We start from the raw sequence: 15,031 nt of genomic DNA, 5'->3' as shown, positions 1-15,031 counted from the left end.
ATAGTGGGTGGATGGGTAGGTATGGCGTAGCAGCGGTTCCTTGTGCTGGTTGCGGAGATAGTAGCCGTGGGGTGAGTGCGCAGGGGGGTTAATTGGCGCACTCGTTATCATCCCTTAAGTATCGGTGGGTTTGCTGGGGGTCGAGCGGTTGTTGTAATGCACGCCTTTGGAGAGCTGTGTCCAATTGCCGGTAAGCCCTTTACTTCAATATGCGTGCCCCGCGATTATAAATACCGTCATTAAGTAGCTTGTGGTCTTGTAGTTGGGGAGGCGGTGAAGGCAGCTCCAGCGGTGTTATAGTTCCTCATGCTGGCGGTTTACTGGGGTCGTGGACATCGCCGCTGTTTTGTTAGTGCTGGGCAGTAGCCACTGTTGCAAACTCCTCAGCAAGGAAAGTCGCTATTGGCTGTCCTAAAAGTCGCTAGAAGTCTCTAAATGACGCCATCGCCTCACTTGCATAACGTGCATGTTAATCGTAATGGACGCTGTAGGAGAGATGAATAATGCCGTGGAAGAGACAGAAATTAATTAATTAAATACCATATATGTTTCGAACTACAAATGAACTTTATTCTCTTTTTATATATCTCAGTTCCAACCCTCTTCCTACATCCGGGCTTGGGACCGGCAAAAGTGACCCCAAATAGTCCCTCTGACGGAGTTACTTCAGCCAGCTGCGGATTCGCGCATGCGCGTTTTACTTACAGTTGACGCGGAGGGGTGAACGTCTCCTGCTCTGACTGCAGCTGGGCAGGGCTGCTGCGCGAGGACCGGCGGACTGTGAATGCTTTGGGACGTGAGGAGAGCCCACTGCAGCACCCGCTGCTCGGGGAGAAGAGTAAGAACGATACGTGCGTCAAGTCTCTAATAACACCAGAAAAAGTCGCTAGATTTGTCGCTACTCGCTTTTTTGAAAACGAGTCGCTAGAGGTGTCTAAACTCGCTAAATATAGCGACGAAGTTTGCAACACTGCGGGTAGTCCAGCGTGGAACCTTGGTGCCCGGAGCTTCCTGGAGTGGCGTCGTTCCGCTTCCGATCTCTGCGTACAGCCTATATATATGCTGCCTCAAGATCTTGTATTGGTTCTTTGGCTTGATTCATTGTATTGCATGGATTGTTTTGCATGTCTTTGGTTTATCTTGATTTATATTGTGTTTTGGTTGAGCTTTGGGTGGTCAAGCGAGCGTTGCGGGGTGACGGAAAGTGGGTACCATACTAACCTGGTGTCCTATCTCTCTGCCTGTGTTTCAGGGCTAATAGCCTTGCGGCACCTTCCTGGCTGGTTGTGGACTTCACCCGTGTGCAGTACAAGTCACTGGTATTGGCTCACCGAGTACGTCTGTGTGCTCACGTGACGTACCCACGGAGGTCCCGCCTGTGGAGAGTTCCTGGTCCAGAGATCAGTTGTGCTTTTATCTGGCTTGGTCTGCTGCAGGGATTTGGCTCCGACGGGATTTAGATCTATTGTGTGTAGCGTGAAATTACGAATCTCCCTTTTGAATGTAATAAAATAACTTACTGATTCACGTCTCCAGCCTTTTTCGCTGGATTTAACCTGTGTGCTGTTATCTGAGTTGGGTTATCATATTTCCCCCGGGTGCACTGTCCCCGGCGTGGCGTAGTCGGCTATTCACAAAGTGTATTGTAGATCGCTCTGCCACACATAAAATTGACTTGCATTGGTCAACATTTAGGTGGTTTTTTTTTTTTTTGTATGTGTATAGTGGGGCTGTATCTGTTTTTGGAAAGAGTCAGGTGACCAGGTCCAGAGTGATTATTAATATGCTATCAGAAGGTTTTCTGGATGTAATGTAAATTCTATAAAATCATTGCAAACTGAGTTAACACAAACCAAAAGTAAAAGGGTCAGGCCCAAGGACAGAAAAATAGACTGGAAAGTGTCCAACAAATTTTAGTAACTGTTGGGTACAGGGTTATGGGACACAGCTGGGAGTCTAACAGGAAGCACTGGGCACAGGGCAGGAACACCCTGGATGGGAAGCCAGTCCATCACAGGGCAAACACTCACTCGCACGCTGACGACAACTTGGAGACACTAATTCACCAAACCGTATGATCTTGAAATTGTGCACAGCTGAATGGTTTCAGAGCTCCACCTTGGAAAGGCCCCATAAGTAATATAATTAGCATATAAATGAGGTTGAATCCAAGTCCATATTCAGGGATTGATATAACTGGTACGCATTCAGCTTTAAAAGCGATGCATGTGGCAATCGATTGTTGTAACAGCGTGAATACATACATGTATTATGTGCATTTGTGCCAATATGACAAATTATCGTGCATCTTAACCTTTATATGGTAATTTGTACTTCATTTAGGGCAGGGGTGTCAAACTGCAGTCCTGGGGGGCCACAGCCCTGTGTAGCTTAGTTCTTTCCCTGTTCCACCACAAATGATTCATCTCAACAGCTATGTGGTAATTAGCACAAGAAGTTGAATCAGGTGTGTTAAACAAGGGGAAACCCAAAAATGTGCAGGCCTCCGGCCCCCCAGGACTGGAGTCTGACATCTGTGATTTAGCTTGATCGTAGCTCATACTTGACAAAATTAGCCGGGACCTTAACACCCCCCACCCTCCCGCTTATAGTGGATTTTATCACCAAGATATCAAAATGCCGGAATAGTGCTGCTTTTTAAAATACTGTTTTACCTCGGTATGTCTGGACAGTATGAGAAATTAGATATGCGGGTACCTCCAACCCTCCTCATACTGGAACTATAACAAGTATTCTTCCTCTATTAGATCATTGACCGCTGATCTGTGAGACTCCACCCTGTCACCTATTGGACATACCTAATCCATTATCTTGTGCAGTCGATGTGCACAGTCATGCAAGGTTTCTGCTAGACATAAAAATCTGGGCTACACTTGCACTGACCTCAGTCATCTGCAGCCAACCCCTGATAACTAAATTTACGTATGAATACGGTCACATTTCATTAGTGATAAACACCCCTATTGCTTAAATGGGGAGACTAACTTGCAGAAGCTGTGTCTGTCTTGCTAAGTTCAAACACACACTCAGATGATGTCTCCTAAAATGACTTAGTGTTTAGAATGTGGTTCCATCAACATATCCAATTTTGGTACAACAGAGTCTTGGTTCCATCAGCTACTCTCTGTCAAGTGTTGATGTTTCCAGTTCAGTACAACTGTCTACTCTTCATATTCTGCTTGTTTCCAGTTTAGTATAAGTGTCCCCCCAACCACCCACCCATGATGGTCAGAAAGAGCACTGCTTCCCGCACTGCCTAAAAACCAGCTTGGAAAAAGAACTGGAGCTTGTCAGACTTATGGATCCCAATCAGTTCACTGGCCTGTTTACATACGCTCATTGAGGGTGATACCTGACAAACCTCATCTGTCTGCCATCCCTTTAATCTGATGCTAATAGAAGCTGAAAGTATGCTGTGCCTCTGTTATGACGGATAGCCTCCTCAGTATGACAGCCACATCCAGTGCAGGTTTATTGATCAGAACAGTGCTCTGCCTACATTGGATACACAGACATCAATGTACAGTTACTCACATAATGTGTCAGATTATTTATTAACGTAGTTTTTTTATTTCAACATAATATATAATCAAACATCAGGCCAAAATACATTTCCTTAGCTGCATGTTATCCGTTCTGCAGCCTTAATGGAAAAATAGCACACATAAAAAGATAAGCATGGTACTGACTGCTTTATTTATGATGGGGGGGTCAGTGGTGAATCCCGTCATTGCCAGAATCCCTTTCATCCATCAGAGTGCGAATCATTTGGATCAGATGTCTTGTCCTTTTAGGTTCGAAAGATCAATTTCTCCCAGGATTGAAGCTCCTCCTTGTCTTACAAACTAAACACCACCAGAGGGCACCGTTCCGCAAATATTACTTCATTAGTTAGTCAATGTGTGTGAATAAAAAGTAACAGCACGATAGGTAAATACACCATAAAGAATAATTATTACGACATCGTGAAAAATTTGAGAACCAAGAGATCCCAATCTAACTGGAATACATAATGATTCAGCAGGAAATGGTAATACTTTCACATGAATGAATACATACCTTTTATTGTCACTATACACATGTACAATGAGATTAAAAGCAGCTCCTCTAGTGCAAACATGTATGTAGTGCACATCCTGTTCCCCAAATAGTTAGTAATAATAATAATAGTCACAAAGGGACGAATGACAGCAAACTAAAGGGGTTTAATTAGGAATTCAAGCAAAACTGTAGCTAGAAACAAACACAACCTCGAGGGGTCAAAACAGGAGGATCACACTGACTGGGAACGCGTACGGGCCAACAAGCGTAGCGACATTAATGGCTGGACTGGGGAGCACTGGACTAACAAAGGGGTAAACGAGGCACATGGAGTGAATCACACAAGGGCAAGAACGAGAGGTAAGACAAACGTAGCAGGAGAAAACGGGAGGGGCAGGTAGGCAGGGCGTGACAACAACAACAGCAATAATAATTATACATTTAAATAACTATTGTTTCTGTCCAGATAGCAATACTTAAGGAATGCAACAAATCAAAATTCCCGAATGGGATTTAAGAATGTAAAAACACTTAGTCACACGTAGCATAACGCCAAGTCAAAATAAAGTTAAGTACCTGGAGAAACTGCTGACCACACGATGACCATATAGTGGTAAAATAAGGGTTAGGCCACTTAAAATTAATAAATTGTTTTACATGACCGCCCACCTCAATTTTTTGGTGCCGCCTCGATTTTTTTAATGTTTTATATTTTTAAAAAAAATCCGTTTTTTTCACCTCAAAAACTGTGGGTGAAAAATCTTGAATGTCAGCCTCGGATTTTTCAATTTGACGCTTCTCGGACAATGGTTTTTATCGTTTGTCAGATTGTGTGTGGGCCCACGGCATTAAAATCTTGGCAGGGCATCAATATACCGAGTAATAGGCTATATATTACCCTTCGCGAGCTGTTTGAGAACTTTTCTAGTTTTAGTATATCTCTGTTGCCGTTCGTCTTTTCGCTAAAAATATTAAATATAAAATATAAAATCCCCTACTCACCAATATTTTAGAAGTTTGAATCATGTAAAACAATTGATTAATTTTAAGTGGCCTTAAGGAGATTTAAGCAGCACAGCACTTTAAGGGGAATCCTCTCTTCCTAAGTACGCTTATCGAATTAATATGCACAATCGAACACGATCACATATAAACTTAAAAACAGACGTAAAAACCTCCTATATTAAATTTAAAATTTCCGAAGAGCAGCGGCAGCCAAACGCACCAGTGTTCCATATTCTATCAAGAATATATTATAACCACAGCTAAAATGATGTTAATGCATTTTCCTTTAATAAGAACTAGCCATAAATCAAATCATAGTTAAACGTTTATAAATATAATATTTAGTTTTAATTGTACTGTTTCTTTTTTGGGGTTCTTTTAAGGGACAGTAATAGTTCCTATGCAAAAGTGGTTGCTAAATAAATAAGCGCACAACTAACAACGTACATTACCGTGAAATATCAAACTTTATTTCTGGCTATAACGGTATTGGACAAGCATTTGACGATCACTTTCATTCTCAATGCGCCAGCCTGACTACGGCGAAGGGAGAGATTCAGCACGCGGACATGGCAGCACAATGCGCATGCGCTGTCACGCCCCCCACCTGCCGCCCAACCAGGAAATCCTCCTCAGCAGGCTCACACCGGCCGACGCGTGTACAGGGGAGAGCGCGGAGATGGCATCCAGCGAGTCTGTTGAATCTGTAGGTGAGTTCCAGACCTCAGGTGTCTCTCCCCTTAGGCTGGGGACTCCGATTATTGTTCTGCCATACTGATAATGCTTGAGGCGGTCTAACTTTGAGGTACATGTTGCACTGTGCGCTGACCGGACTGGTTCTTACAAGATGTGTTATCGTCGTCCGGGTATCTGAATTATCTCCGTCGATCGGCACAATTATTAACAAAAACGCCACGTTCAGGATTAATCTGGCAGATCAGCACGCGGTACCACGGTATCCAACCTATATACAGTAACAAAAGCGACTATAACGCCCGCGAAATGGAACAGAACAGTCGGGATGTCACTTATTAATACAATTTTTAAAAACTATTAAAATTAAAACCCCTGTTGCATAAAAAGGGCTGAATTGTTTACTTTAAATTCCCTCACCGGTGTAAAAATGCGCAATGAACGGAGATAATAATAATTTGGCTGCTGAGAAGTATATTATTAATGTATTGTTATTATGCGCCTTGGTATGAATGCGGATTTAAGGAAACGGCTGGGTACAGGAAGTTTCTCTCGCGCGCCGCAGTATTCCCTTCCCTGCGGCTGTCACAGTTCGAGCTCGACAGCTCATGTCATCCGACGCCGCGTCTCGTGACTCAGCGTTTGACCGGAATCCTCTGGTGCGTGGAATGTCTCCTCGCACCGTCTCTTGGGCGTGCCAAGGTTTCCAGATCTCCGCTGTTCCGTGATGCAAACCAGCAGCATCTTCTGCTCAGTGAAATGAATACTCCTTGTATTAGTTATTTGTTTATACAGTAAATTGTTTTACTAGTACATTAAAAATAAGTTTTTTGTTTTATATTAATTGTAGTAATTAATATTTTGTCTGCCTTTTTTTTTTTTAGCATAAAAGCACAGACCTTTCGAAGAATATAAGAATCCATAAACTTTATTGTATTTTGGGTGTAACAGACAACATTTCTATAATATCAAGATCCCAAAGTCTGTCTAGTAACAAGCAATAAGAATATTGTTTTTTAATAGAAATGCAGTTATGGGTATTATCTTTAGCATCAGAGATTATGGAGCGTTAAATCCGCTATTATTCATTGAGCTAATTAATTTCAACCAATACTAACTGGCTTTGTTAGCACCAAAACAGTGCCAAACGTACTCCGCTTATTGCACTTAACAGCTGCCCATAAGCTGACTCCACTCCGTCAAGGTTTTTCATTTTTTATAGCAGCACCGATTCTGCTGTTAATTGAGATGGTAAGATTAAGCACCTGGTGGTAACTTCAGGCCCCTGGGCTGACAGCAGCATGATCCACGTGTGACTCATTTACAACACTAATTGCAGCCCTGCTGACAAAATCCCATCATCCTTTGGATGGAACTATTTTCAGCTCATCTATCAATCATGTTTTAGTACTGTTGCTTTGTTACCATTAGACGTTTTCGCCGCTCTGAGTCTCGAATTCAGGTGGATTCTAACCCTGCAGGTGAGGGGGTCCCTAACTCCGAGGAAGAGGAGCAGAGGTCCGAAGTTGCCAGCCGCCTGATGGAATTGAGGCTGGTTCTCCTGGGCTGGAGGTGGCCTGGGAAAAGCCTGACGGGAAACACCATCCTGGGCCGGGAGGAGTTTCGCCTGGAGCGGGCGGCCGAATTCTGTGTCAAGCGGGAGACGGTACTGGAGGGGCGGAAGGTGACTGTGGTGGACACTCCAGGATGGTTCTCCTCCCAGACCACCCCAGAATCCTACCAGCAGGAGATGATGCAGGCACCCTCCCTGTGTGCGCCAGGCCCACACGCCTTCCTTCTGGTGATTCCCGTGGGCATGTTCACCGAGACGGACCGGCTCCGCGTGGAGGAGAACATGGCGTTGTTCGGCGAGCGGATCTGGAGGCACACCATCCTGGTGTTCACCTGGGCGCCGGGCATGCGGGACATGCCCATCGAGCGCCACATCCACCGGGAGGGCCGCGACCTACAGTGGGTGGTGGAGGGCTGCCGGAACCGCTACCACGTCATCAACAACCAGGTCTTCGGCGAGCACCCCCAGCTCGCCCTCCTCATCGAGAAGATCGAGAACATGGTGGCCGAGGAGGGAGGCTTCTACGTGGATGAGGAGAAGCCTGCCACGGTCAGCGTGGACGGCCGTGACCTTGGCGCCAGGCCGAAGCAGAACGGCAGCGCGGTGATGATCCAAAACGCGGAGCCCTCACAAAGTAAGCGAGATGTTTGACACGCATCAGGAGATGTTTGCTCCGCCTGTGCCTACGATCTTACCGTATCTTGTGTTATTCAGGTGTATGTAATGATGGAGAGAGCGGGGTTGCCACTACCCAGTAGGACACCTGTATCAGGTATGTTCCAAACCCTGATGCGTTTCAGGTGCCATACTTTCAAGTATGTATCGCTGGGAGCCGAATGTCGAGTGGGAGGGGCTATGTGTGCCCCTCCCACCCGACAATCGGCTCCTGGCTGCAGTGGTGTTCTCCTCCATACTTCAGGTCCACTGCTTCACAGAAGGACTTCCTGACTGCTGCTGACATTTTTCGATAGCTGGTCCGTTGGGGGGGGGTATGCATCTTAGCAGATTAGGACTCCGTGATCGGAAGGTTGCTGGTTCAAATCCCAGAGCTGGCAGGCTGATGGCACCGTTGGGCCCTTGACCAAGGCCCTTAACCCCCAGCTACGGGGGTTCTGCATGCTGGGTGACCCTGTGCTGTGACCCCCAAGCTTGCTCTCACCTGTATGTGTGTCTGTGTGTCTCATGGAGAGCAAGATGGGGTCAGTGAAAAGACAACTTCTCCTCCAGTATCACAAAAATATGTATATTTTCCTATCTAATGAAGAACAGATGTACCAGCTCCTAAGGGATTGTTCTTGTTTGAAGTGATTGTATCAGCCGCACCCCAGGCCTTCTGACTCGGGAGTAACAGCGTCCTCTCTCTCCTCCTAAGGTTTGGCGCCAGTGGATGGAGGAGCCGTTTGAAAAGACTTTTCTGCCTTGAGAGCTCTGACCCCAGTCTCCTATGGCAGTCCGACACACCACTATTGCCTGATATCTATAGTCCAACTCCGCCCCCCCCCCGCCCCACCTTACAGTAGGCACTTATTTCCATAAGTCTATATAAAGTAGTGATTGTTTAGAGTAGATTAAGGTTAGTTATGTAATTAACCTTGAAGTGTAAACACCAGACGCCCAGGCTACAGCAGGAACTGATGTTACACTCGTCTGGTCTCTGCTGCATGAGCAGCTCTTGTTTTTTGTTTTTTTTTTTATCTGCTTATTTATTTTTTATCTGTGAAATTTGAGTCTGTACAGAATTATTGGGATGGCTGAGCAGAGTGCAGAGTACAGAGTACAGAGTACAGTTTCAGGTACAAAGAGACTCTGCGCTCCTGGGGGGGGTCAGTCTCCAGGCTCAAATGATATTCTGCAGCTAATTGGCTGAACCACCAAGGGCTGCCACCAATGATGTACACTGTTACACATGCACAACTATTGTGACTTAGACTTCAGGGACTGGAATCTCAGTGTGTGATATTTTAATATTAACTGGATAAGTTAAACCAAAAAAAGAACAGAAAAAACACGAACCTCACAGAGGTCGGTGATGTGGGTGGTAGTTTTGATACACCAGGGCGTCCATGTACTGGACATAAATGTCCCCGTTTACTGGGCTTTGGGCTTTTTTTGCTCTGTACCAAAAACAGAATGCTGCTTCATAAATAAATGCTTCTTATAACCCTGGTGCCTTTCCCAGGAAGCACTGGGTGTGGGGCAGGGGTCCACCCTGGATGGGATGCCAGTGCATTGCAGGGGACACACAGAGCCCTGATTTTTTTCTGTTCGTCACAGCAGCATTTTATCCTGTAGGTTGACAAAAAAAACAATGATTTTAGCCCAAGGGTCACCAGCCCCCTAAATTCCAAGCCCTGAAGATGGGTAATTTTTCAAGGCTCCCATTTAGCAGGAGGAAACCTGAGCACCTGTAGGAAGTTAATATAACATTCATCCCTTAAGGATTGGCTTACAGTGTCTCAGTTCCCTAACACACTACACTGACGTCAGAGCTGAGGCGAGCCGGATTTCACCCTCCAGACTGGCACAGACTGCCTTCCGCACCACCCCAAATGCACCGCAGCTCCCGGACTGGCACAGACTGCCTTCCGCACCACCCCAAACGCACCGCAGCTCCCGGACTGGCACAGACTGCCTTCCGCACCACCCCAAATGCACCGCAGCTCCCGGGGTTTGTCTACGCCGCTTTCTCGTGTGGTGAAGGGGGGAGGGAGGCATATTCAGTGCACATCAGTGTTTCTCGAATCGGCCCTCGCGAACACCCGGACAGTCTACATTTTTGCTCCCTCCTGGTTGGGAAGAAGCAAAAATGTGGCTAGTCTGGCAGGGAGCTGGGAGAGAGCAAAATCGCAGAATGTCCCCGAGGTCCGGATTGTGAAACCCTGGGTTACATTGATTAATATCCAGGCAACAGGTGTTCGGCCTGCTGAATGTACAGTGGCCCCCACCCTCCTGGCTAAACGTGAAGTTCCATCGTAGTATTTATTGGGGCACTGTTATTATGAAGAGCGTGCTTTATTCTGTAAAGTAAAATGTACTGAGTATACCATTCCTGCTAGATTTTTGTTTACAATGAAATAAACAAAACCGAACTGGATACAGACTTCTAATCACGTTTGCACATCCACCACAGGGCAGAGTGCATATGCAGTAGTAATGTGACACAACCAAAGACTGTTTTAATTTGTTTCAATGTTATGGCCCCCGCTGACAGTGAAATGGATTGACCCAACTCTAGGTAAGGGCTATATAGACCTGTTAATAGTACAGACTGTCCCCAACTTACGACTTAGTTCTGTTCCGGCAGACAGGTCGCATGTCGAAATGGACATACGTCAGAATAAGATAATCACACTGGCTTTGACATGTGAGAATGAGACTGGGGGACGCATGTCAGGCTGGGATGGTCTTGGATTGGATGGATTGTTTTTTATTCTTTTAAACCTCAGTCATACATCCGAATTGGCGTAAGTCACATAGGTTGTAAGTTAGCGCAAGTCTGTACTAGTTTCACTGTGAACTTGAGTGAACTTTTGCATAATTTAAAACGGAATATGAGCTCACACTAAAAAGGTCATTGTTTCCTCTGCTGAAATGACTCAATGGACAGAACTATTCTTCTGCTTAATATGTCCCTATCCTTAGTCATCCAGAAAACTATTTAATTATTTTAAGATCAGTTACATTGATTTTTTTTCCCTTATGGTTCATCACCATAAATATAATTTTTTTGAATATCGGTGTCATTTTTCCAGTCTCCGATCTGAATATCCTGTATTGGCAGTTTTTCAAAATCTGTCCTTCCTTTCTCCATAATCTCTCTCCAGTGCAGGATCAGGTTCGTCTAATCATTCTAAATAAATTCAAAGGGGTAGCATTAATATAGTAGAAGTATACTGATTGATGGATTCTTCTTCGTAAAATGCCTTTTTCTGTGTGAATTATACACTTAATTCTGCATCTCTACCTCGATCACTCCAGCAGCCTTGCTTAATGGACAGTCCCAGGGTTGATATCCTACAACAAGAAGTTTCCAAATACCGACAACTGAAGGTGTTAATTATTACAAGTGAAAGGAGGATTTTCTAGGGAGCAAGGGAGAGCAAATTATCATTATGATCATTATTATTAGTAGAAGTGGTATTATTGAATATTATTATTATTGTTGATGTTTTTTATCTACAGTCTTTGTATGTTTGTTTTATTTGAATAGCTCCTTTATCAATATTATTAGTATTATCAATATTGTTTTTATAGCTCAGCCTGGCAGCACATGTACCTAAGCTGACTCCTTTACAACTGTATGCTTGTAATATATAGCGCCTGATGCTCAAAATGAGAGATGTTCCACAGAGCAGGATTTCTGAGCTATCTTCATTAACTTAAGATAGAAGATAGAAGAAATGATTGTCTAATAATAGTTCAGGTATGGAGCATTCCTGCTGGACAATCATGACTTAAGTTAACCCAGCTAACCGAGAAATTCTGCTTCATGGAACACTCCCCCGGAATTTCTTCATTAGCCCATAACTTAAACAAAATGTAAGGATTGTCAGGTAGGAATGTCACCTTACTGTTTTTCCCATTGGACACTTTTCATGTTTGGGCTTAACTTATCCTTCTTGCTTTGTGGAATGCCCCACGGGGCTTCTTGCATAGCTGGATAATTTGTTGGATTTAAGATAGTCTGGGTGAAATGTAAGTGAATGACAATAAAGGCCATTTAACGTGGGGTACCTTAAATCTGACCAGTTATCTGGCTAAGCAAGAAATCTGGCTTTGTGATTCAGGACCATTACCTGCCTTGCTTGTACATCGCTTTGGACAAAAGCATCTGGCAAATAATTACAAAGCTTATGTATTATTATCATTACATCTCCCCTCAACCCTTTGTCCGAAAAGCAGCTGCATAAAATACATAAACTTTTCAGTTGTATATAGTTATTATTGGCTTTGTGGATATTTATTGGTTGTCTTTTCAAAGGATCAGTTCCTTCCCCTTTCCATTTTATACCCCTCAATAAACCTGACCTGTGGATTAAAGTGTAGTTTGCAAATTCACATTTGATGGATACATATTGGTTTTTAATAGTATGTACAATTTTGTCCACTTTAATAGCACATAAGATAAGTATATCGTGTGCACTCAGCAGGCGTTACGCTCACTAATGGGATTTTAAAGCAACACATAACCAGGAGAACGAGTCCAGAGCGGATGTGGTCAAGGGCAGCTTGTACTGAAATTTTACAACCAGCAGATGACGCCAAAAGAACAAAAAATAGCCAAGTAATTCCTTAAATTCTGCGTTGATACTCTATGTACAAATGTATTGGGACAGCTGGCCATTACACCTACAGGAACTTTTATGACACCCCATTCTAAATCCATAGGCATCAGTATGGAGTTGGTCTCCCCTTTGCAGCTATAACAGCTGCCACTCTTCTGAGAAGGCTTTCCACAAAATTTTGGAGTGTGTCTTTGGGACTTTTTGCCCATTCATCCAGAAGAGCATCTGTGAGGTCAGACATTGATGTTGGACGTGAAGGCATGGCTCACAATCTCTGCTCTAAGGTGTTCCAAGGGGTTGAGGTCAGGGCTCTAGAATACTCAAAAATGTCTTGGTATGCATATCAAGACATTTTGGACAATTCTATGCTTCCAATTTTGTGGAAAGTTTGGGTAAGGTCCTGTTCTGTTCCACCATGACGGTGCCCCAAGTGCAGAAACCAAGGTCCATGAACACATGGTTTCATGAGTTTGAATTTGACTGGCCATCACAGAGACCTGATCGGATGGGACGGCACAGAAGTTCCTGTGGGTGTAATAAATACCCAGGTGTCTCAATACTTTTGTCTATATACCGGAGCATATACATTAAGGCAACAGGATGTGGGTAGTGATTTCTTTATCTTTTTTTTAGTTTAACTGCGAGTTAGAACACTAAACTCAGATTTAAAATACAGTGTTTACTTCGCCATAAGCATTTTATATTTCGGCCAGGCAGCAAAAAACGGCGATTCTACGCCTTCCCAAAAGCAGATACGATAACTTCATGACACGCAAACAACCGCAAAGCACAAGCCGAAATATCCTCAAAAGGAAACATAGTCTCTTACCTGCAAATGCAGCGCAGTTGCCCTTGCTGAGAGGCAGGCATGTACTGACTGAGTTGCGGTTATTCTAATATTTCGCCCTCCACGGTTTACCCTTACAGCCATGAAAAATCAGAGCTCAGTGACTAAGCCTAAATTGGTGACCTATTTAAGCGCCTCCCCTCGCTTTAGACAATTTTGCATTTTCATTTATATCTACAGCTTTTTAAATTTAACTTGCTTCCAGAATTACTTAATATTGTTCCTGCATTATATCCCTGCATGTGCTCTGTTTTCGGGAATTTGATTTTTCACAAATGCACCCCTTAAATGCATTACTGTATGTATGCATACACGTGAGAACCAGTGTTTTGCCATATAGTTTGACCGTCAAATACCCGTAATATCCCATATTAGTTTTGCAAAGGCGAAAACGAAAACGGAAATTATTGCTGCTGTAAGTATGCGATTATACTCTCGTATTTTATTTCAGGTAAATTAAAGAAACGGATTGGACTGTCAATGCTGTAATTATAAAGCAGCAATCACCGTCAGACAGCGTTTATTTTGTCATGCATTTACCTGGTCTATCTGGGTAGGAGGGTGGCGATAATCAAACCGTGCTACTCTGGGCCACCCCGCTGGTGCGGAGTGATAATGCATGAATAACACGAATATATGAATATATGATGTTAATATAAATAATAAAAGCTTATCAGCTACGACGAATACATTTCTTGTCCCACCAGGACATCGCAAAACGTAATAGGTGCTGTTTTAAGACAATGCCTCAATGCGATTAGTTTGCAACCACTGGCCGCTTGGTGGCACAAAAAAAATTATTTCAAATGAAAGTTTTGAACACCTTGTTACATCCATGCCTAATGAAATAAGGGGTGTTTTGTACGCAGTAGCTGGTCCTATCCAGTACAAAGCAGGTTTTTCTAATATTGTGGCGATTTATACATTTTCCTGTTTCAACCATTGCAAAAACCTTCACCGCATTAAAAAATAAGAAACATAACTTACGGTGTGCATTTTAGAAGCTATAAGAAGGTGGATGTCACAGTGCGGTAATTATTAATCGACACATTTACACGAGCCAGACCTAAAGGCAAACCAAAGTCCAGGGGTGATTAATCCACCGGCTGCCTATTGACATAAAAAGAAATCAAATTGCATAACAAATGAACCTAGGGGCCCAGCAATGTTCGTGCTGGGGGGGGGGGTTAATAATATCTGCATTCTTGATTCCCATCCTTCCCATTGGGATGATCCAGTCTCTAAGAGTTACCGGATTTTCCTGCTCTTGACACTAGTTTCGTCTCCTTTAGTCTCCCACATATATTTTTTAGCGAAATTGCTAACACAATCAATTTTTTGAAGCAGGAAATCCTTCATGTCCCTGGAAGCGTGAGGCGACAGCTATGCACAGTGGTGCCCCCATCTTCCATAACCCCTTAGCCAGCATAGGTTTGTGATGACCCTGGGGGTGATGTGTGGCTCAGCTGGTTAGGATGTTGTAGCTACAGCTGGACGGTTGCTGGTTCAAGTCCCACCAGTGAGTGAGGTTACTATCCATCACAGGGCAGGCACATACAAAAGGCA

General features: G+C 43.9%; 1 protein-coding gene and 1 long non-coding RNA gene across 4 annotated transcripts; both read left to right on the top strand.

Annotated features, from left to right (window-relative positions):
• The first annotated feature begins 52 nt into the window (after positions 1 to 52).
• LOC140588763 (uncharacterized) lies at positions 53 to 1,527 on the top strand. Of its 3 annotated transcripts, none has more exons than XR_011989937.1 (3): positions 55 to 190; positions 593 to 838; positions 1,253 to 1,527. It is a non-coding gene; the product is annotated as an uncharacterized lncRNA (long non-coding RNA). The 3 variants fall into 3 exon arrangements; XR_011989939.1 differs by having other exon boundaries at positions 593 to 851; XR_011989938.1 differs by lacking the exon at positions 593 to 838 and having other exon boundaries at positions 53 to 190.
• Positions 1,528 to 5,445: 3,918 nt separating this feature from the next.
• Positions 5,446 to 10,427, top strand: gimap4 (GTPase IMAP family member 4). The gene is made up of 4 exons (XM_023818257.2): positions 5,446 to 5,777; positions 7,242 to 7,967; positions 8,048 to 8,105; positions 8,706 to 10,427. The coding sequence occupies exons 1-3, from the start codon at positions 5,591 to 5,593 to the stop codon at positions 8,089 to 8,091; spliced, it is 957 nt and encodes a 318-aa protein (XP_023674025.2). The 5' UTR covers positions 5,446 to 5,590; the 3' UTR covers positions 8,092 to 8,105; positions 8,706 to 10,427.
• The last annotated feature ends 4,604 nt before the right edge of the window (positions 10,428 to 15,031 follow it).

Source organism: Paramormyrops kingsleyae, chromosome 4, assembly GCF_048594095.1.
Source record: "Paramormyrops kingsleyae isolate MSU_618 chromosome 4, PKINGS_0.4, whole genome shotgun sequence".
Taxonomy (NCBI): domain Eukaryota; kingdom Metazoa; phylum Chordata; class Actinopteri; order Osteoglossiformes; family Mormyridae; genus Paramormyrops; species Paramormyrops kingsleyae.
Note: the sequence above shows the minus strand (reverse complement) of the source record. Positions and strands in the feature narration are given on the sequence as shown.

Excerpts from the sequence above, each read along its gene's own strand:
- gimap4 (XM_023818257.2), top strand. The coding sequence starts at position 5,591 with ATGCGCCAGCCTGACTACGGCGAAGGGAGAGATTCAGCACGCGGACAT. Across the intron at positions 5,778-7,241 it reads CGAGTCTGTTGAATCTGTAG|GTGAGGGGGTCCCTAACTCC; the intron begins GTGAGTTCCAGA and ends CTAACCCTGCAG. Across the intron at positions 7,968-8,047 it reads AAACGCGGAGCCCTCACAAA|GTGTATGTAATGATGGAGAG; the intron begins GTAAGCGAGATG and ends TGTGTTATTCAG.